Source organism: Drosophila arizonae, chromosome 2, assembly GCF_054131065.1.
Source record: "Drosophila arizonae isolate 15081-1271.41 chromosome 2, UAZ_ARI_1.0, whole genome shotgun sequence".
In the NCBI taxonomy this organism is placed as follows: Eukaryota; Metazoa; Arthropoda; class Insecta; order Diptera; family Drosophilidae; genus Drosophila; species Drosophila arizonae.
In genome coordinates this window covers 32,359,308-32,380,432 of record NC_142922.1, presented here as the reverse complement: position 1 = coordinate 32,380,432, position 21,125 = coordinate 32,359,308, and the positions used below count along the sequence as shown (strand labels likewise).

The following is a 21,125-nucleotide window of genomic DNA, read 5'->3' as shown; positions in this document are numbered from 1 at the left end:
CAGTGAAATACTACCACTGACCAAACAGTGATACTACCCTACTATTGACCGTATGTTGCTCAATTTTGCGTCACGGAACTCAACGTTGCGCATTTACTGATCGACCGACGGTCACATTGCATGCGATCTAGTTCACTGTTGAACATTTGAGTTTTATGTTATTTAATTTATATTGATAAACTATTTATATTTAGGCAGAGGGGCACGTCTCCAGATAACCTTGACGCTTAATATATATAGCGTTGACGCAAGTAAGTGAGTTTTATTAATTAAGATCATTCCATACATTTACATTCGCTCAACCGTAGCGGTCGTTTGATTCTTCACACTTTGCTTCCAAATTGTAAGCATTTTTTAAATAGACAGTTATTTCTATCAACTTTGTTTTACAAAATTCTTATGAATTTGTTATACTTTTTGATTTTATAACTGCTTAGTGGTTCTGCTCGCTCGCTGTTTAATGGCCTGCCAACGCGGTCAGGATGTGGCCAATTTCGTGTCTGAGGGCAAAAAGATCATAGGCGTTGCTTTGAATTATATGTAAACGACGTGGGTCTTGAATCTATCAGTGAATAATTTTTGCTTCCTATGCAGGTGTGCGGTCAAGGCGAGAAATGTTCCGGTGCCAACAGTACCGATCGTTTTCATAAAGCCCACAACATCTTATCTGAAAGAAGGTCGTCCCATTATCGTGAGCACGCTGATCTTTACCCTCTATTATTTATTCGAATCGAATTTGTTTTACTGCTAGTTGCCTAAAGTTTTTACCAAAGTGGCCTATGAGGTGGAGCTAGGCGTTGTGATTGGAACTCGATGTAAGAATGTATCCAAGGAGAAGGCTATGGACTATGTGGGTGGCTATTGTCTGGCCCTGGATCTTACTGCCCAATGTAATTTAACGGCAGCACGAGCCACGGGCGGCTCCTGGACACTTGGAAAAGGATTCGACACAGCGACTCCAGTTTCCCGTTTTATACCCTTGGATGCTGTAGGCGATCCGCATGCGTTGCCGCTCTGGTTGAAGGTCAATGGCGAATTGAAGCAGAAAGGCTGCACGGCAGATTTGGTATTTAAAGTGCCCGACATCATTTCCTATGTATCCAAGTATATGACCTTGGAGCCCAATGATTTGATACTGACGGGAACACCCCATGGCTCGGAACCCTTCAAATCCGGAGATCTGATTGAGTGCGGTCTGGCCGACTTGGCCACCATGAAGTTCGACGTGTGTGACGAGCAGAACTAATAAATCTTCAATGACTTACATCTGACAAATACTAATTAATATATAAAATTTAAGTCGCTTTGAAGCATATATGGTCCTGTTATGTTATTTTATATTCTTTTTAATGATTTTCGAATATATTCAGGACTCTACTAAATTAAATTTCTGATTTACGTAAAATATACAATTTACTTTCTGGTCTTTTTTACGTCATCGCAGGCAATCAGGAACTTCTTCATAGCCGCACAGTCCTCCGTATTTTTCCACAAAGAAGCTGGACAATTTTGGTACACTTGTTCCATTATGCATGCCAACAAAGTAGCTGGATAATAATCACAATTGTCCTTTGCGTGCAGCCATTCGAATTGCTTTGTGCGGATCTTAGCTGTTTTTTGTGTGTTTAATTAAATTATTTCGTTGCATACTTAAAATGCAAATTTACCGTAATCTGCGCAGCTATTCAAGCTCTTGGCAACAAGTTTTGCTAAAGCAGCATCCTTTTTGTAGCGCTGTTCGAGGCTCCTTTGCATAACAGAGAGGTTAACAGTGCCATTGGAGTAGAGGAAGCCGTTCTTTTTAAAAACGCACTCTGCCATACACTGGATAAATAGAGCATATTAATAAAAATACCTAATGCAAATATGAAATTAAAGGCGTTCAAAAACGCGAATTCATATTCATAAAAATAATAAACGCGTTTGCGAGTTTTTACTTACTGCATGCAAGGCAACTTTATCCGACTTTAAATTTCGCGTCTCGGCATTATTTGTGGTACGATTGGTCTTACTCAGCAGAGATTGGCGACAAGCTTTGCTGTATTGATCGTTTCTGGGTACATTACAACAGCTGCCTAACTAAAAACAAAAAAAAACTATTAGTATTACATTATATATTTGTATGCTAAATAAGACTTACGAGTTTTGTATGCTTGGTTGTATCGCAGCTATTTAACTTATTTGAAGTACTGTCAATTTTAAAAATTGAAAGAAAAAGCATGAAATAAAATAATATCCAATTGCAATTCATGTTTATGCAAAGTTTTAGAAACTTCGAGCTTAAATAACTTTAAAAAAGCTTGCCGAGCGACAGCAAAGTTAATGTTGCATATAAAAACAAATTTACTTTTAAATTAACAATAATGATTCGTTTGAAATAGGTAGGAAAGTAATAGAAGCGTTTCTAATATAAACCTCAATTTTAGATTTTTGCTCTTGTAATATGGCCGGGTAATTTAAAGGAAATGAGAGCTATAATAGCTTTGCCATATACATATGTTATTAAATAATAATTCGATTACCGAACTTGTTCAAATGGAAATATGGAAACGAATTTTAAGTTTAGTTCCCACATATAATGGAATGCCAAAAAAGTCGGTGCTTGAGTGGCATTGATTGAGATAAAATGTTAACATGCTAAGGCTGATGATTTTAGATGTGAAAGAATGATATTTTTGTGTATATAATACATGACGATAAAAAAAAACTAATACTTTTACAACAAAGCAAAGCAAAAAGAATATCAATATTTTTTTTTTTTTTTATAACTCTGCTATTACATTTATATTAGTGATATTAGCCAACAGTTTATTTAAATTAACGGTATTTTGATCAGTAACAGCAGTAATGCTCACTGTTAAGATTGTTCAAGAAATTTTAGTTAACAGAGCACCAAAGAACACGAGTCGGAATCACTACAAGACGAATTAGTTGAACTTCAACCTAAATTATTTATAAACAGTAAACAACAAGTTAACCCTTAATGCACAAATGGAAACAAATGTATATAAGGGAAATGAAACTACATTTCTGAACCAACCTTCCTACAGGGCATTTAACAAGTCGATTGAGCACTCCGACGACTCACTTTTTACTTTCCTAAACGATGTCGATTCCGAGTTGTTGAAGGACGAACAAGTCTCGCAATCGCAGGTTTTTACATCATATATCTCCAGGTTTACAGCAAAAGATCCACGCACTCAGCAATTGATAAGTTTCGCCATCTATGATCACACAACGAATCGGTTGCCATATGATTTTCCCAATCCGCAGGAGCGATATTCTTCGTTAACTGCCCCACAGCAGGCCGCCTGTTTACGCTTGCTCCTTGCCTGGCAGCAAAACTTGGCAGAGAGCGAGGATGACTTTATCGTATGGCGTGTCACGAATGGCAAGCGGTTAAGCGAGCAGCAATTGGTACAAAAGCACATCTTTGACTATGCCAATGCGCAGAAAGAACGAATCTACGCGCCGATGAAACCGCTGGTTGTGCTCTATGGCAAATGGTTCATGAGGAGAATGCAACATCTGCTCCGGAGACTACCCAATCGTAGCTACTCAACTCATTCGGGTCTGCCACAGCTTTCACAATGCAAAGCTCTCCATGCACAGGTGGCCAGCATGGAGGACATCCACATGATCTGTCACCGGGGCCAGGTCAGACTGTGGCCAGAGGTGCGGATACCAGAGCAGGAGCTGAGCAATCTACGCGTCCGATTGGAGCGCTATGCATATGCAGGATCAGCTGATGAGCCCGCTTCCCATCTGGTTGCAGCCGATCTGGAGCAGCAGCTGCAACAAGCATGCAACGATGTGTATGTGTTGCCCTTGGAATCGTTGCTGTTGCTGTTGATACCCGGCGCATATGCTGACTTGCCCACAGAGGTACTAGTGAGCATTCGTGAGATGCCAGACAGTGGACACAAATGCATTCAATTCGAGGAGCCTATGCCAGCGCGCAGCTGCGGCTGGCACACGAGTAGCCGCCTCTTGACGACTGCCTATGCAGCCTATGGAGCAGCTCAGTGGCTACAGCTGCCCAGTGATGAGTACCAAAGAAAAAAGCATACGGTCTCACAGAACTCAGATACGTTGCACCATCGTGAGGATAAAGCTATAACGGAGTATAAACTCCTGCCAATCGATGAGGAAGCTCCAGTTGTGACTGAGGTGAAAACCAACTGTGCACTAGTCAGCTGGAGGCTACGAGCTGCAGAGTCAACGAAGAGTTTGTCGATCTATAGCAGCCTCTCAGTTGCAGCTGTACGCGATGCTGCGGCCAAACAACTCCTTGGCTGCCACCTCATCAAGCTGGAGAGTAAGCCCGAGTGTGGCTGCGAAATTATGACGAAATACGAGATGCTCAGCGTCTGGCTGCAGCTTCAACTTCTCCAAAGCAACGTGGGGCATTGCTCACGCATTTCTTTGCAAGACATGCAGCCGCTGTTGGAACAGAAGGTAACGCTGAGTACATTGGCACAGCAGCTCTACGAATGCTATAACATGAACGTCGCGCAGCTGCTTAGTCAGCTAGCAGAGTTCCTTAAGATGCTGTCTAGCATATCGCCCGGGGAATACCTTCTACGCTATACCAGCAAGTACAAGGATATGTTTTTGCTCTGTCAAACCACTGCGGACGACACATCCATGAGCTTCAAGCTACATGATCTGCTGATGGGCACCTCCTCACCCAACAACATCGACTTCCTCACACAGAGCAGCACCTATTTGCCCATTACGCCGCTGCTCTGCAGTCGACTCCACGAGCAGCTTCAGCTTCTGCCCTGTGCCTTTCCCGCCAAAGTGAATCCCAAGAGGGGAAGGCCTCGCAAATTTCCTAACAGGAAGCTCGAGGAACCGCGCCCGCTAATCCAACGCGTACGCATGAAAGAGCCAAAAAAAAAGAGAACTAATCGCAAAAGATGCCGCCAACGCAAAAAGGATGCAGCCAAGTTGCAGAAGACGCTAGACAATGAGCTGGAAAAATTCATGTGCCTTTAAAGAATACTTTAACTGCATTTATTTCATTTGCTGTTTATTGAAAAGTATAATACTTGGACTTAGCCCGCTTTTCTACAGATACATCTCTTTTAAGTAGTACTTATCATTTTACAGGCACTCACAATAAACGAATCATTCGATATGCATATAAATGCGTATTTAGGTATTAATCTATAAGCATTTGGACATTTGGGCATTTGGTCAAAATATATTTTCAGTTTACAAATCCATAATGCCTTTAATTCGTATTATTAATAGACGATTAAAGGCATTATGATATAGATATATTTTAATGCATATTAAATTTATATATATACTTTTAAATCCTATTTAGTGCCAGGATTTAAAAGTACAAAACTATAATTTGTATATAATGTACGATAGTTCTCGGTTGCTCCTAAAAAGTACAATTTGTATTACATATTTATAGTTGCACATGATTCGCAAAACTAACCTCTCCTATTATACATTTACATATAAATACTCTATATATACATACTCTATAAAGTCATCTATGATCTTATGCTTAACGCGGTAAATTCGTCTTCAATATTTTGGTCAGTTCGCAGCTCGTCTTCATTCACCTTTAAGGGCGCGCAACGTGTCCAGAATATTGTATTATCTGTTCCTGGTAGTTTCTCTCTGGGAAAACAGTGTAATGACAGATCATTAAATACATTCTGCTGCTCGTAATCATCCTCTAAGGGAGACTCCGTGCAATAGCTTATTATGCGGGCAATATGATCGTTGGGATTACTTCTAGCTAGAGTTCTGTTGAGCGTTAACATTTCAAAGCTGTTCGAGATTAAAAAGACGTTTGGCAAGGTCTCGTTGCTCCAGTTGCACAACAGCAGGTTGTGCATTAAGGCGTACGGACAATGTGGCAGATAATATAGAGTTGGCACTTGGGCTACATGCCTGCCTGCCCTATCCTCGTTGATGATGGTGCCATTTAAACGTTTGATTAGCTCCTTTTCAGTTTCTCGGAATACAGGATCATAGTAGAGTGTTTCTTTAATTTTATGAAATTGCTGTGTGCTTATTATAAACGCCGCTTGATGCAGCGCCTGGTAGGTTCGAGTAAAGGGTCCCAAGCCGAGGCAAACAATTCGTTCTAATGGCCTTTTGAGCGCTTCCAATTGCTGTTGCAAAGTTTCCATGGTCACGATGAAATAGTCACTCTGACTCATTTCTCCACAAAGTCGCTCCAGGCGTCTGCAAGTCATCATAAATAATCATAGAAGAATATAACCAACAGATAAATCAATGCAATTACGCTTGAAAGATATCCACATTCACATCGGGGCAATCATTTAAGTAATCGCTTTCAGACTTATGGCGATTGCGTCGACTAAGGCATTTACGTGCCATCCATTTCTTACGGGTGACAACCTGAAATTCTTCACCTCCGCCAGACATTTGGTTTGTAAATATGTTGTGCGTGCTAAAATCACTTTTAGCGATGATTCCACAGGCGCAGCTATCGAGTACTTGCCCACGCTTTCACACTTATCGATTTTCGATTATCGAGTAGCCGTACACTCGCACTTGGAACAGCTGACTCTGGTTTTGCTCTCTCCTTTCATTTTCGATTTATGCTTTAAAATGAACGACCCAAACAAAGCAATCTCCGTTAATTTATCATCACTGCTTAGTTTAAAAGCAGAACTACAGCGCAAGCAGCATGAAGTCAAAATGGCCAAAGAATCAAGCGCGGTGGCCAATAAATTCCGGCCAAGCAAGATTCACAGCAAAAGTGAGAAGTCATCCAGAAGCAGCAATAAGGATGGAAAATATGTGGAGATTAGCCGTAACGATGACGTTAAAGTGTATGAATCGGAAGACTTTGGACAGTTGGACAAATCTCGCCGTGTACTGGAGGCCAAGAGCAAATATTACGACCAGATGACACGCAGTGGCGGCAGCCTAAATTCTGATGATAATTGTCTGGTCATGTTCAATCGTAAACGCCAGGAGCAGCACCGAGACGAAAGACAACAACACCCAAGCTCACCGCCACATAGAAAAATAAGTAGGAGCAGCAGCGAAAACGAGGATGAAGGAAATTCGGAAGCTGGAAACGATGATGACGAAGTGGAGTACACGGATTGCCTAGGAAGGACCCGTACGTGCTTGCGCAAAGACCTAAAAGAAGCCCTGCGACGGGACAAGCAGTTGGCAGACAGTATGCCCGAGCGGTTGGATCAAACGAAAGCTAATTGGTTGATCAATACGAAAGGCACCCACGACAGCGACCCTGAAGCAGACGATGATGAGCCCAGCTTTGGCCCAAAGCCTACAGAGAGTGTCTACAGCGAGGCGCTGTCTACGATGACAAAGCACGATGAGCAGCGCGCCAACTGGGAGCGCAAAGAGCAGGAAAATATCGACAAGCCCAATGTACATTACCAAGATGTGTTCTTTGATGAAGCGCGCACGCATGGCGTGGGCTACTATGCATTTTCCACGGACGAGGAAGAGCGAATGCAGCAACAGCGGGAGTTGGAAAAAGCCCGCCAAGAAACGCAAGCAGAGCAGAAGCGACACGACGATTTGCGTGCAGAAAGAGATCGAATCATTGCGGCACGCGTGTTGGCTGCGAAGAATCGCATCAGAGCACGCAACGGTCTGCCGGAGATCAGCAAGGAGGAATACGAGAAGGAGCTGCAGCTCAAGGCATCTAAGGCCGAGATCGAGGCGCGAGAACTTGAACGTGAGCAGACTGAGGAGGAAGCAGCACTGGCCAAGCAAAAGGCCGCCGATGAAGCTGAACGTGAGAAGCTGCGCAGAGCCCATGTGCGTGACTGGGACAAGGACAAGGGCAAGAGCGGCATTGCAAAAAATACAGACGACAATGAACAGTTAGCAGCGCCGGTAGAGTGGCAATACAAGCCCGAACGATTACCCATGTCGCAGGAGGAGTGGAATGAGCAACAGCGTGCGGTGCGTGCTCCAGAATTTGCGCCCATGCCAGAATTGGAGGTAGCTCCAAAGCGCCTGAACTTCAGCAGCGTGCCACCAACGTTATCCACGTGGAACGGCGACGAGCAGGAATTTAGCAGTTATCATTCCACCCAGCGCGAAAAACATTTCCAGCGGCGCAACTATACTAAATCTAATGATGATCTTGATGCTGAAGAGCCAATAGCAAGTACGTCCAGTCTTAAGAATCATGGCACTGCCATTCCTCCTCCTGATTGTCTCGTGGAAGGCTTCACTGGACCGTCCGCAGCAAAGCGAGTGAAATCCCAAGCTGAGCTGGAGCGCTCCATTGAGGCGGGCTTGAGGTTTCTGCGCGAGAACTGCGATAAGGGAGTACTGGGTAGCAAAACAACCTGGACCTCCAAAGCGGATTATTAGCTATTAAATACTCTTTCTATTATTATTAGTTATATTATTAATTAAATAATATGAAACATTAGTTGTTATTGCTTTGTGTAAACACACGATTATTATAAAGGACAATGTGTTTGCACCGTCAAATGGCCTGATTTTTACCTAGTTTAATTTTAACGCATACTATTCACATTTCCGCTAGTTGGCAGCCTTGTTAAGTTGGCTGCTTACAAAATGTAACAGTAAATAATACATAGTGCTGCGAAGTAGATTATTTCTAAGCTAACCTAAGTTTTGGCATATCCGTCATGAACGTAAGTAATTATACTATATCGTAGGCTACATAGTCCAATGAATCATACTAATTGAGCTTAACAAATAATTCAAATAGTTCTCATATTAGAAATGAGCTAATCGGTTTAAATAACAGCCATTTCAGTTGGCTGCTATAAAATTTGACCGGAAAGTAAATAATTATGAAATTCAGATCAGGGTATAAAACACCTTTCTATTGAAAGTACTAAAACAAAACAAAGAAAAATTAATCTGAAGTATTCTTGCACTGCAAAAAATCAACGAGTTTTCGTTATGCTTTTACTATTTAGACAATACTCTAGAGCATGTCACTGTCGACCATATCAATCAAAATTTCAGACATCTTTTGTCGGCACAAGTCGTTAGGTGGAAAATTTAAAGCAGGCGCACCCACATCCTCGTCGGGGTCATCATTGCGATTCAAATACATGTCGGGGGCATCCTCCGATGAGCATGTGCTAATGGGTATTATATCCATGGCAAGGCCAAGAGCAAATCGTCCATAGGTTTTTAATTCCTGAGCAAATCTGTAAGAAAACAATTTATTGAACTGATTTACAGTTTAACAAAGTAATCTTACAGTTCCTGAAGCTTTTGCAGGTTATTGCAGTGGTCGGGCAATACGGTACAGAGCAGCTCCAACCATTTATACAGCTCTTCCGTATATCCCTTGAGCAATGTGTCCTTCTGGGCGTCTCGCATTTTCTTCGTAGTGCAACAGTACATCAGATTGGCAATGTCCAGTGCAATGGAGCTGTAGCGCACCAGCTGAAAGTCAATCAGCGCCACCTCCAGCACACGCTGTCGATCCGCAGGATCGTATCTATACAAAAAATTATTGACCCAACAGTCGCCATGACAAATGGCCGACAAAGGCGACTCAGCACTGGCCAACTCCACCATCTGGGAAAAGAACGAAGAGCTCTTTGCAAAGTTGTGCATTGCCTGCATGTACTTGGAATCCGCGGGCAAAACATCGGATACCATTTTAATGGCATTCTTCGTAAGGCGTTCGTAATAATTTTTATACCAGTTCGCGTTGGCTGTGCAGAAGATTCCTTCGCTAATCAGGCTACACATTTTTCTAAACTCTAGCGGATGCTCGAACTTGTAGGCCAAACTAAGGGCATGGAGCTGAGCGACCTGCAGCAGTACCGATTGGGTTTCCTCCTTACTCAGACCCTTATGTCGATCAGACATCTCAAAGCCGCGAACACGCAGATCCTCTGATAACCAAAACCAACAATGAAAATTACAGAAATTTAACTCTGATTAAATTCTTATTATTGAACTTACCCATAATGAGCAGGTCTTGCCTTGCTGTATAACACTTTGGTATTGACTTGAATAACTGCGACTCTAAACCCGTTCTGCTAGCCTGGAATTTTAACAGCTCCGGCATTATTCTGGTATAAAACTCTACCTCATTGCTGCAAGAAGGTGTTCACAAAAGACGAAATATATACATATGTATTGTGTATCATAACTGTGTATATTATTCCTTCATACTAACCGAAAAAGCTTATCGCTCTTATAGGCTTCCCGCTGGACCACGCTCTCTGGCAACACTTTGCATATAACGTTCTGCTGCCATTTGTGCGTGCTGCCATCTAGGTGTAGGCGTTGCCCACTCAGGCAGATGCGGTACAGGGCTGCCGTATAATTGTCGCCGCGGTCTGAGCCTTGCGCTAGCTAACCAAGTAAAACATAATGCACAAAAAAAGAAGTCATATACACATTTACACATACCTCAAATGCTTCAATGCGCACTTCCGGTTCCACGTGTTTAAAAATGTCTTGGAACGTGGCTAACGTTAAAACTTTTTTGCTTTCATTAGCCGCTTCTGTGCTTGCCGTGGTTGTTGTTGTTGTTGTTGTTGCTGTTTTCGGCGTTTCTGTAATGCCCATTTTCTACCCAATTAGTTTTTTATATAAATATGTATGTACAGTTATGCAGCCACTGCGATAATAAGCTGTAGAATCTATAACGTTTCGTCTTTTCTTCGGCAATTTAATAATCAATAAATGTTAACTTAAGTTACACCACACAGCTCTTTCGTGTATAAAAAAGCCTCTTCACATTTGCTTTCGGGCGTTTATTCATCGATTTTGCGCGAACACATGTTTTTCGCCATTGCAGTTTCTCGTCCTTTTTGTCGACAAAAAATACATATGGTACTAAAAAATACCAAACAAGTTCAATCCTTTGTGCGCCGTTAGGCTGGCAGCTCTGTATTTTAAGCTTTCACAACATTATATGTATATGCCGCGAAAAATTAATATTTTCAAAATATTAATACGAATACGAATACGGTTTATAGCATATATGCAAAAATGTTTTATTTCTTTTATACAATAAAATAGTACGTTCGATTATTTGCGCTTATAGAGTGATATTTTGACAGAATGAACAATGAACATTTTATGTTTACTACGTTAATTGGTATTGAAAAATGCCGCAGTGTTAACATTACAAATTTAACCGTTATTATCCATTGGCTTAGGGCGTTTCGAACGCCTTGACTACAAAATATTAACATATATCTATGTGTATATGTGCGTGTGCTCCCAGCAGTAAACAGTCAGTTAGCACGTCTGTTCAATGCTCCTGCTGCTGATCCATTGTGGTTACCATTCCCATGTCCTGCTGCAGCTCTAGGCTCAATGGCAGCGGCCGTTGCTGCCAGGTACGCCGCTGCAACAGCGTCTGCCCACTGGCAAGTTGTTGATGCAGCGCATTGATGCTAGGATAAATGTGCTGCTCCACGAACTCCGCCACCGTGTGCTCATCATACACTTCCCACAGCAGCTGCTGAGCCTCGCGTGCCATAGCGCGCAGCTCTTCCACCAGCTGGGGCGTGCGTACCGTCAGTTCCTGCACCCGCAGCGGTGAACTAAAGTTGTGCCTCACATTGTAGTCCGAGAGCCAGGCACTGTGCTCCCGTGTCTGCTGCAAGTAGTTGCGCACCTCGGCCAGTTTGTCGTACAGGCGAAGCGCATACTTGAAGACCAGGTGACCTGGATAGCTGCACACGGCAAACAATTGACTATAATGGGCATTCGGGTGCAGCTCTAGCCAGGGATGTCCTGAGCGCCGGCTGTCCGGCTGAAAGACGCAACGCAGCACATGCAGCAGCTCGTTGTCCCGGGGATTGATGCTGAAATAGCCCTTTGCGACTGTGGACAGGGATGTCATCAGACTGGGCATGCCCACAGGCAGCAGCTCACAGAGTACGGCAAAATGGTCGTAGCGCTGCCAGCCGGTGAGTGCCAACCCCCGCAGACCTTTGGCAAAGCGCCCACCCTCCTTAGCTATGACCGCCAGCCAGCGTATGTTGTTCTCCAGATGCTGCTGCAGGGGCGGCACCAGCAGACTCTCCCCAAAGGCGCCTTTGTAGGCGGATGCCGCCCATGCGCTGGGGAACACCTTGGCATAGGTATTCCATAGCTGGGGCTGTATAAAGTGGTATATATCGCTGGCATATACCCACACCATGGGCTCCACATAGCTGCCGATCTGAGAGTTCTGCAGCTCGCTGAGACTTATGTCACGCAGCTGATCATCCCAGATGACGACGTTCAGCTGTGGCCAACGACGCCGCACAAAGTGAGCCAGGCTAATCACGTGGGACAGGAACAGTTCACTGCGCAGGCGCTGGCGACAGAGTGAACACTCCCCCATGCGCTGCACCTCATCGCATCCAATATGCAAATGTGTGAACTTGATGGGCAGCTGAGTAGTCGAGGACGTGGCATTGTCGGAGGGTCGCATATGCAGCTCAATCACCTGGGTGAGCATCTGTTCCAGCAGCGCCATGCTCTGCGGTTGGCTGGGGCAAATGGATTGCGGGCTCTCGGGCAGCTCACGCAACTGCTCGAATTCGGCCAGCTTCAGTGCATACTCCATGTGTCCAAATGTTTGCACAAGCGGCATAATACTAAGTCCATACTCTACCCACGCGGACTCCAGAAAGTCCTACGAAATACATAAAAAACATAAATTTAATATTCTTATTTGCCAGCGTAGCTTAAGTTAAGTCACTGACCAGAGAACACGTAGACGAAACTAAGCGTTCAGCAACGAAGGCAGAATTTCACATGCGTAACGTGATAATTGTTTAAATGAATTTAAATTTTCATGATATATGTATGTGTAAGGAAAATAAAACTTAGTTACATATACCTCTAGCATATATAAAAGCAAATACAAATTATACCCACCTTTAGTTCAGCTTCTTTATATGCGTTGCGCGCGGCCAGCGGCTGCAGATTGCCGCTGTAGGGAAACATGTCCTCGTACTCAATGAGCAGCCCAGTGGCGCCCAAGGCCCGCAGCACGGGCAGGAGTTGCTTCAGAAAGCTCAGCTTGGGTGGGGCACCCTTGAGATCCAGGTGCACCAGTCGCTCAGCCGGAGCACGTGGCCCATCCGGACCAATGCCAGCCACCACGGGCACACCCATGCGCTGCAGCTCGTGCTCGTATTGCGTCTGACGCTCTGCTGAGCTCATCATGCGATCGTCCTCCGCGTTGGCATTGAGTTCGTCCATGCCTGCGTTGCGCTGCCGCTGCTGCTGCTCCAGAATCTTCAGGCGCTCCTGCTCGAACAGATAGCTGTCGGCGACGGGCAGCGGCGCCTTCTTCGCCTGAGTTGGACGCACGAAGCGAACGTTGCCAAGCAGACGCTGCACCGGAGAGGGACGCTCCGCGTTGTCCTTTTGGCGCTCGGCACGCAAAACCCGATTCGCTTGGGCTATCAGCTTCTGGATGATATGAACGTGCTGATAGTTGGCCTCATCAGCGGCCTGTTGCGAAGTCTGTTGTGCGAACGCTGGCAGGGTCTTGGTGGTATCATCCAGTATGGCCCATGTCCAGAGTCCAAGCAAAACAACAGCTGATGCCAGCAGCAGTACTGAAAGTTTGCGGCGCCAAATAAATATCAGCAAATTTGAGTGCATCTGCATTAAAGAGAGACGGGAATATGTTAGAGCAGGCGGCGAACAACGTACAAAAGGCAGCCCTCTGCTATACGTATAAATATTTGAGTAGCCCCCGAAGCTATGCTATATAATTTTTTTTACTCGGTCGTTACTCATACGCCGTGTTGCGGCTGCTCATTGAGGTTAAGAGTTGTTGATGCTGGTTTGTTTTGTGTGGGCGCTGAGTGAGTGCGCACACAAACAAACATGCCTGTACATACACACACTTACACATATACATATACATATACTTATACACTTGCGAGGTGTTTGCTTTAGCTGCCGCTCGTTCAATGGGAGCAGCAGCAGCACAACTGGCAGCTCATTTAAATGGAATGAATGAATGAAACGCAGCACGCAGATAAAACTTTCGCTTTACATGCAACGGCGGAAGACAAAAGACGCCACGACCCAAGTTTGGCAGCCGACAAATGTAAGTATTGGAATGGAGCAATGAAGCAGTGGAGCAGTGGAGTAGTGGGGAACTGGAACAGAGCAGTACATACATCTGTGTGCCGGAAATTGCATTGCGTTTTTCTCGTTTCTCGTTTCTCTTTTCTCGTTCACTGCCTAAGCTGCTCGCTGCTTGCTGCTTGTTGCTGAGCTACCAAAGCACATTCTCCCCCAAGTTTCTGCAACTGCGTTTCGCTTCGCAGCGTGAACTGCAAAGTAAAACTTGAACAGTTTCGAGTATTTGGATAACGTCATCTAACCACACACTGTTCGCTTTTCATTGTCGGAATGCTCCAGAGCGCGTGCATCGTGTTCTTCCGCAGTGTTGGCTAATATCCTAACTACTGGTAAGCTGCGTTTGTAATTGGAAATGACAACACAGATAATACATAATGCACCCGTTCACAAGGCGCGAATGGTCTTTTGGTTTGGTACAATCTTCATTCTGCTGGAGTCCGTATTTATTGATAGCGGTGTTCGTGATAAAGATATCGTAAAGCATTACTATGTGCTCATGGAGTCAGATTGGCGTCAAATGAACTCCATTATACTCTTTCAGTAATATCTATAATAAATATATTTTAACATTCATTCAACTTTGTTATTTAACATACTCTACAAATTTACTTCGAAAACTAGAATATAATCGACCATGGAACACGTGCATATAAAGTTTGGTAGAGTAAAGGGCCTCAACAGAAACCTAGTTCAAATTAATTCATACAATTTGGAATCTTATTTGCCATCAATTAACATTGATAAATTTACCATACATCTTCAGCTACATATTATCAAGAGAATATAGTCAATGCAGTACAATAATATGTTAACAATATTCGACTTTCCACACGCATAAAAACTTTTTTTTTTCCCTAGAAAATAAGATAAGACTTCAGGGACAAATCATATGAGCTCCGACTTATAAAGAAAAAGTCAAAACGATCCACAAAGGGTAATTTTTGTACATATTTGTAAGTCATTTTCAAGTCTCTATTAATAAACACACAATGCGTAGCAGCTGTCAGGCTCTTAATAAGAATAGATTAAGAACTCAACTTATAACAGTATATTTTTCAATTACTATTTTACGGCTATTTTGTAGGCACTTTCACATTTGTTGATTCCGGCTTCCCTCACAATTTTGAGACAAGCAGTAAGAAGTAATTGGATTCAACTTGTTGAGGCAATTCAAGCATTCAGATTATGTAAATTCATGGCAATCAACGAGTATTATGTTGCCTTTATCGAATTTCACCTGTGCCAAGTGCTGATGGCGCACAATTTGCACATAACAAGCCAAATTGTATTTGCAAACAAGAGAGTTTTCGATTGTTGACCGACTTGGCTGGCAATTCAATGTCACATCCTGCCCGCTTAGACCCGACCCTAATCTGTACGGTTCCCTCTTGGCTTCGCCCGTGCTGCATGCAAATGCAGCCCACACAAAGAGAGCAGTAGGACATGCCAAAATAATGTGGCCCCAGCTCGGGCGCCACACAGTCTGCCACGCCTCTGACTCTGCCCTCGTCCGCCTCTTTCGTGTCGATGCTCGTACATTTGATGCTTTTCTATCATGTTTCTGTTGGCTCCAGAGCTTCGTCCAAGTGCTAATTGCTCACGCTGTGTGCAGCTTCAACGATTTGCTGGCCAGTTTATAAAATGAAATTTAATTGCTCCGGCAAATTGTTGCTGGAGCTGGTCCATGGTGTCTATATGGGACTTGCCCGTGCCCGTGCCCGTGCCCGTGTCCGTGTCCGTGTCCGTGTCCGTGTCCGTGTCCGTGTCCGTGTCCCTGCTCATGTTTGTTGCAATTTATGCAGCGTGTTTTCTACAGCAGCATTTGAAAGCAATGAAGACCTCTGCATTTTGGACCAGCTGTAAGCTGTAAGCTGTAAGCTGTCACGCCCCTTCCCAATCTCTCGGCCTGGCAACCACCCACGCCCAAACCGCGCAATTTGGCTGCTTGCCAGATGCAAAAAAAAAGAAAATAGTAAAAAGCGAGAACGTAAAAGTCAATGGAGCTGAACGAATACAAAATACCCATGCCATTATAAATTAACTTTAGGCTTTGCTCCATGCTTCTTGTTAAAGACATTCCATACATAGCCAACTCACTAAAAGCTACGGGCAGGTGAAAAGCTAATCTCGGCATTTATAAATAATATATATAGTATTCAATCAATCCTTTCAGTGCACATATTTGTAGTTTAAAAAGGAATAAAGTTCTACCACCTGATGAAGTATTCAAAAAAAAAGTCGCCAAAATTCGCATCGATTATATTGATGGACATTAATTTTAGCGATAGATCGATTAACGCTGCTTGGCTTTGATATACTATCATGAATCTAGGATGGTAAATTAACAGATGCACAAAGAATTTTAATATTGTTCTTGCTATATGCTATAAATTTCAGCGTCTTGTCTTCATTGTTTATTAAAAATAAAAATAAAAATAAAAATAAAAATAAAAAAAACTATTTCCATTTCACTAACGGGTAGAAGTTATAAAATTAAAAATCAGATTAAAGAAAAGGATTCAATTCAATCAAGAATTGGTAAATGAAAAAAAGTGTTTTTTTATATTCTGCTAACAGCAAAATTTTTTGTAATAGTCAAGCCAGTCTTATATACTCGCTTTTTAGTTCAAAGGCAAGTGTAGTTAAACGAAGAACCTCAAACATCCTCCAAAATCCTTAAAGCCCTTTCGGTGCCAGCTATTCCAGCTGCCCGACTCAAAATGCACTCAAGCGAGCTTTTTATGAGATTTGATGCAATTTTCCTTGGTCTTGTGTTTTTGTTGTTGTTCGGTTATTGCGTTCCCGGCATCCGAGTTTCAAGTACGGAAATTCAGTTGCTGCCCAAGTCTAGGGGCTGACTCAAACTCACATAACTCGCCTTTAACTGGAAATGGGCCTGAAGAAGAAGTTTCAGAGTGCAGAGGCTTGTGAAATATGGCTCTAAGTGCCCATAACTGTATTACGAGCCTTTTGCCTCATCTTTAGCGCGCTAATCATCATCGGCAATTAGGTAATTCAACGGCTTATTATCGCCCACTTTGGAGGATTCGTAGTCCTAGCTAAAGGCGGCATGAGACGTGGCTGTCAACTGGTTGCAGAAATTTAAATTTTAAGCAAATTGAAACCCAGGGGAGTTGTAGAGTTGACTACCAGATGCCCTAGTGAGAAAAATACCTCTTAGTAACAGTGAGCAAACGCCCTACGCAATTTATTCTAAAAGCTGCCCTTGCTCTTCCCATGATGGCTCCACTATGAAATATTTCTTGAACACCTTGCATTGCATACACACAATCGTATTTATATTCGTTTTGTGTGCAGTAAATATTGTACAATTAGCAAGTAAATATACCAACGTAGCTAATTTTACTTTCCGAATCTATATTTCTCACGCAATATGAAGCTGCCACTCATCTAACCCTTTGATGCCAGACTCGATATCAATAAATTGTGCATTTATAGCGCCATTAAATTGATTGAACACAATACCCAAACTCAACTCGAACAGTGCTCTTCATGTTTCGCATAAATTAAATCTGTAATCCCCCGGCTTACACGACCTCTCCACCTGAACACACTATTGATCCATATTCAGCTGCACTGCCTATGATTTATATACAACAATGGCTACTCCAATATATATATACAAACGAACACAATTCATATTTTCAATAGCCCAACTCAAAAAACAAAAAAAAAAAAACAAAAAGTTGGAAAAGTCTTTTCGAGTGTACCCGATCAGCAGATACTCTGAAACCTGTTTTAAATTTTTAATCAAATGCAAACATTGTGTACCTATGAATAGAAACGTACGTATTTAATACTACTATACTTTTTGTACACATGTACTTAATTAAGCATATACATCTACGAATATTCAACTATACAATTTTTCACTGCATGTTAGGTATATTTTCATCAATCCAAACATTTCCAGTGGGTTCAGGTTTAGGTTAGGGTATAAAAGGTTTTTAATCAGGTCAAGCAAGTAAGTATAGCTCCTAACTAAAAACTAACGAATCTATAAAAAGTGCAAAAGTTTACGCCAGCTGCATTTTTGTTGACCAAAACGTCGCACATAGTAATAACGTACTTAGTTACCTACTTCATAACTGCATTAAAACTGGTCAAACTTTATGGCGAGGTTGCGAAAAGAACAAAGAACAGAGAGAAAATGGGAAAATGGGAAGAATAACGCATAAATTGCAGTGTTTCACAAACCTCTAACTATGCAACACTTACTTTGGCGGAGGGGGCGGACGAAACAGCACGAATGCTAAAATCTATTGCAGAAACACTTTTATACCTCGTGCACAATCGGACGAAAAGGGGTATGCAAGACTGCACAGTTAGCTGTGAAACTGGTTATTTAGTTTAATTTCTACTATGAGCAACTAAAAGCAACAAATACAACAAATACTACAAACAGTACAATTATATATATATATATATATATATATATATATATATATCTATATATATATATATATATATATATATATATATATATATATATATATCTCTATATCATATATATATATATATATATATATATATATATATATATTCATAACAATAATTGACCCAAATATCCCCGATTAATGGGAGCTTACCTTACTCAAACAGCAAATATTGTCTATCAAGTCATTTTTATACTAACCTGATTTTTCTATTATTGATTAAATTATTGATACACAATTGAATTTGGCAAAATATATAGAAATATGTATATAAACTTATTTAAGCCTTAAAGCTTGTTTGATCTGACTCTTATCAGTATCATGTTGTGTCCATAAGAGGGTATCAAAGAGTTCGGCATGTTTCAGCTGCTAGCATTTTATGATGCCTTTGTGTGCTTTAGATACTGTCTGAATGTCGTTCTGCCTGTCTGCTTGTCTGCCTGTCACCCAGTCTGCCTGCTCCCCATCTGTCCGTTTCGCTGTCGACCTGTCTGGGACACATAAAACGCCACACGACGCCCGTGTTTATAATTTGAAATGAGTTTTCCCTGCATTCTAGCGCAGTCGGCAGACATTTTAGTCATTTTGTTTGCCGTTTGTTTGCACTGATTTCTAAAATAAAAACCAAGTATAGTCTGGCCGGGATTGCCTGACTAAAAAATACCCTCAACACTCTAGCATTCTGGCATCACTTATGGATGGGGAAAAGTATATTAGAAGTATATTTTCAAATATCTACTAAATTATATAATAAATAACTCTACTTCTTTTAAATTGGTAAATTATTTACTCTTATGCAAAGAGATTAAAAGCAAAAAGGAAATAAAATATTATAGTGTGTTTTCTATCATAACTTCGCATTCAACAAGTCTTTAGCTTTTGTATCGACCTTGATCCTGCTGCTTGACAAAAATACCATACCCTTTTCCAACTTCCGATAGGGTATCTAAATAAAAGTGTTTCCCAACCACTGAACCAATCTGGATTTTTGCTGATTGCGCGGTCAGCGATTTGTTTTGTGGCAAGGGAGAAAAAGCTCTAGTCAACCGATGCTACCAGTAGTAGCTGACAATTCAACCTCACTTTTAATGCTTTGAATAGAAAAGAATGACCGCATTTGAATGCATGAGCGCACGCACATTTTCCGAAAATTTCTTCATTGACCAGAACTTAATATTTAACAACTCAGATTTCAACGAATTTCTCAGCGTGTGATCCTACGTATTTTATGTACATATACATATGTAATAATGTTGAATAATGAAAATATCGTGTGTATTTGATCCTAACTTTGGAAAAAAATTTTTAAAATATGACAGCGCTAATCTAGAATTGAACGTTTTTGTACATATTATAACAATATTATAACATAATTTAACAATATTATAACATAGTTTTTAATAAATATTATAACAAAATGTAAAATTAAAACAGAATTACAAAAGGAATGACAGAATTTATCAATATATATTAAATTTGACATATATTATAACATACATGAATACGTGAATCTTGAAACAGATCCCAAATATTAAAGCAATATTTTAAGTTACTTTTTATACCCTGAACCCATTTTCAATGGGAAATCAGGGTATAATGGTTTTGTTGAAATGTATGTAACAGGCAGAAGGAGGCGTGGCAGACCCCACAAAGTATATATATTCTTGATCAGGGCGACGAGCTGAGTTGATTTGGCCCTGTCCGTCTGTCTGTCCGTCTGTCCGTCTGTCCGTCCGTCCGTCTGTCCGTCTGTCCGTCTGTCCGTCTGTCCGTATGTATGAACGCGTCGATTTCAGAAGATATAAGAGCTAGAGACTTCAAATTTTTTTTTAAATGTCCGTAATTACAGCGCGCATATCAAGTTTATCATTAAAAATCGATAACTCATCCCTATCTTTTTTATCGATAAAAAACTTTATCGAAAACCTGTTATAAAATTATATCTTCTACACCTTTATTGCTAGAGTCTCCAAATTTTTAATGTATGTTTATATGCAATTTATACAATTTCGGTTTTTGTTAAAATTTACCCCCCACCCTTAAATTCACCCCCTCACCATCACTTTTGTAAAAAGCGTATTTCAAATACTAGAGACTTGTGCTTTGGCAATTACATGCATATTCATGTTATAATCATAATCTAAAAGTTTCATGAAGATCGTACGTCCACAAAAAAAGTTATTAAGCAATTAAGTTCTCATAGTAAGCGCTCACTGCCGCCCATGCGTGTTTATGCGTGGGTGCTCGTGTGCGTATGTGTTTGTGTATGTGTGTGTATGTGTTTGTGTATGTGTGTGTATGTGTTTGTGTATGTGTATGTATGTGTTTGTGTATGTGAGTGTGTGTATGCGTTTGTGTCACTACGTGCGTGTGCGTACGTGCGTGTGTGTGTGTATGTGTGTGCGTGTGTTTGTGTATGTGTGTGTGTGTGCGCGTGTTTCTTGGGTAAGCTGAAAGACGCGAAAAATTATTGAAATATCTATTGCTCTAAGGGTTCAGGGGATCTCGTAGTCGAGCAGTCTCGACTAGAGCTTTTTTACTTGTTTTATACCCTGAACCCATTGAAAA

General features: G+C 41.7%; 7 protein-coding genes across 12 annotated transcripts in view; 3 read left to right on the top strand and 4 right to left on the bottom strand.

Moving 5' to 3' along the window:
• The first annotated feature begins 91 nt into the window (after positions 1-91).
• LOC108621772 (oxaloacetate tautomerase FAHD1, mitochondrial) lies at positions 92-1,416 on the top strand. Of its 3 annotated transcripts, none has more exons than XM_018019269.2 (4): positions 92-251; positions 438-540; positions 595-691; positions 752-1,416. In XM_018019269.2, coding segments are annotated over exons 1-4 (696 nt in total). In that variant the 5' UTR covers positions 92-250; the 3' UTR covers positions 1,247-1,416. The 3 variants fall into 3 exon arrangements, with proteins under 3 accessions (XP_017874758.1, XP_089318301.1, XP_089318302.1); XM_089462175.1 differs by having other exon boundaries at positions 104-255; XM_089462176.1 differs by lacking the exon at positions 92-251 and adding an exon at positions 313-343.
• Positions 1,316-2,599, bottom strand: Obp93a (Odorant-binding protein 93a). The gene is made up of 4 exons (XM_018019272.2): positions 2,141-2,599; positions 1,942-2,079; positions 1,668-1,824; positions 1,316-1,610 (listed from the first exon to the last, which is right to left on the bottom strand). Exons 1-4 carry the CDS (start codon positions 2,249-2,251, stop codon positions 1,414-1,416), a joined length of 603 nt encoding a protein of 200 aa, XP_017874761.2. The 5' UTR covers positions 2,252-2,599; the 3' UTR covers positions 1,316-1,413.
• A 201-nt stretch (positions 2,600-2,800) lies between these two features.
• Positions 2,801-5,524, top strand: Ice2 (interactor of little elongation complex ELL subunit 2). The gene has a single exon (XM_018019260.2). It carries the CDS (start codon positions 2,992-2,994, stop codon positions 4,999-5,001), a length of 2,010 nt encoding a protein of 669 aa, XP_017874749.1. The 5' UTR covers positions 2,801-2,991; the 3' UTR covers positions 5,002-5,524.
• LOC108621771 (SRR1-like protein) lies at positions 5,019-6,455 on the bottom strand. Its single transcript, XM_018019268.2, has 2 exons — positions 6,278-6,455; positions 5,019-6,216 (listed from the first exon to the last, which is right to left on the bottom strand). Exons 1-2 carry the CDS (start codon positions 6,418-6,420, stop codon positions 5,514-5,516), a joined length of 846 nt encoding a protein of 281 aa, XP_017874757.1. The 5' UTR covers positions 6,421-6,455; the 3' UTR covers positions 5,019-5,513.
• A 151-nt stretch (positions 6,456-6,606) lies between these two features.
• LOC108621764 (coiled-coil domain-containing protein 174) lies at positions 6,607-8,484 on the top strand. Its single transcript, XM_018019261.2, has one exon. It carries the CDS (start codon positions 6,607-6,609, stop codon positions 8,359-8,361), a length of 1,755 nt encoding a protein of 584 aa, XP_017874750.1. The 3' UTR covers positions 8,362-8,484.
• Positions 8,485-8,878: 394 nt separating this feature from the next.
• On the bottom strand, positions 8,879-10,812 carry LOC108621767 (uncharacterized). Its single transcript, XM_018019265.2, has 5 exons — positions 10,402-10,812; positions 10,166-10,344; positions 9,949-10,082; positions 9,233-9,878; positions 8,879-9,179 (listed from the first exon to the last, which is right to left on the bottom strand). Exons 1-5 carry the CDS (start codon positions 10,558-10,560, stop codon positions 8,951-8,953), a joined length of 1,347 nt encoding a protein of 448 aa, XP_017874754.1. The 5' UTR covers positions 10,561-10,812; the 3' UTR covers positions 8,879-8,950.
• A 149-nt stretch (positions 10,813-10,961) lies between these two features.
• The window catches only part of LOC108609144 (hexosaminidase D), a 38,566-nt gene continuing 28,402 nt past the window's right edge, over positions 10,962-21,125 (bottom strand). For all 4 annotated transcript variants that reach the window (XM_018000858.2, XM_089462168.1, XM_089462167.1 and 1 more), the window contains exons 2-3: positions 12,874-13,608; positions 10,962-12,628 (exon numbers count right to left, since the gene is read on the bottom strand). In XM_018000858.2, coding sequence (XP_017856347.1) covers positions 11,252-12,628; positions 12,874-13,608 — 2,112 coding nt within the window. In that variant the 3' untranslated portion in view covers positions 10,962-11,251. The remainder of the gene's footprint in view (positions 12,629-12,873; positions 13,609-21,125) is intronic.

Excerpts from the sequence above, each read along its gene's own strand:
- LOC108621772 (XM_018019269.2), top strand. Across the intron at positions 541-594 it reads GGCGTTGCTTTGAATTATAT|GTGTGCGGTCAAGGCGAGAA; the intron begins GTAAACGACGTG and ends CTTCCTATGCAG. Across the intron at positions 692-751 it reads AAGAAGGTCGTCCCATTATC|TTGCCTAAAGTTTTTACCAA; the intron begins GTGAGCACGCTG and ends TTTTACTGCTAG.
- Obp93a (XM_018019272.2), bottom strand. The coding sequence starts at position 2,251 with ATGAATTGCAATTGGATATTATTTTATTTCATGCTTTTTCTTTCAATT. Across the intron at positions 2,080-2,140 it reads CAACCAAGCATACAAAACTC|TTAGGCAGCTGTTGTAATGT; the intron begins GTAAGTCTTATT and ends TTTTGTTTTTAG. Across the intron at positions 1,611-1,667 it reads GAATAGCTGCGCAGATTACG|CTAAGATCCGCACAAAGCAA; the intron begins GTAAATTTGCAT and ends CACAAAAAACAG.
- Ice2 (XM_018019260.2), top strand. The coding sequence starts at position 2,992 with ATGGAAACAAATGTATATAAGGGAAATGAAACTACATTTCTGAACCAA.
- LOC108621771 (XM_018019268.2), bottom strand. The coding sequence starts at position 6,420 with ATGTCTGGCGGAGGTGAAGAATTTCAGGTTGTCACCCGTAAGAAATGG. Across the intron at positions 6,217-6,277 it reads AATGTGGATATCTTTCAAGC|ACGCCTGGAGCGACTTTGTG; the intron begins GTAATTGCATTG and ends GATGACTTGCAG.
- LOC108621764 (XM_018019261.2), top strand. The coding sequence starts at position 6,607 with ATGAACGACCCAAACAAAGCAATCTCCGTTAATTTATCATCACTGCTT.
- LOC108621767 (XM_018019265.2), bottom strand. The coding sequence starts at position 10,560 with ATGGGCATTACAGAAACGCCGAAAACAGCAACAACAACAACAACAACA. Across the intron at positions 10,345-10,401 it reads TGCGCATTGAAGCATTTGAG|CTAGCGCAAGGCTCAGACCG; the intron begins GTATGTGTAAAT and ends TTACTTGGTTAG. Across the intron at positions 9,180-9,232 it reads CTGCAAAAGCTTCAGGAACT|ATTTGCTCAGGAATTAAAAA; the intron begins GTAAGATTACTT and ends GTTTTCTTACAG.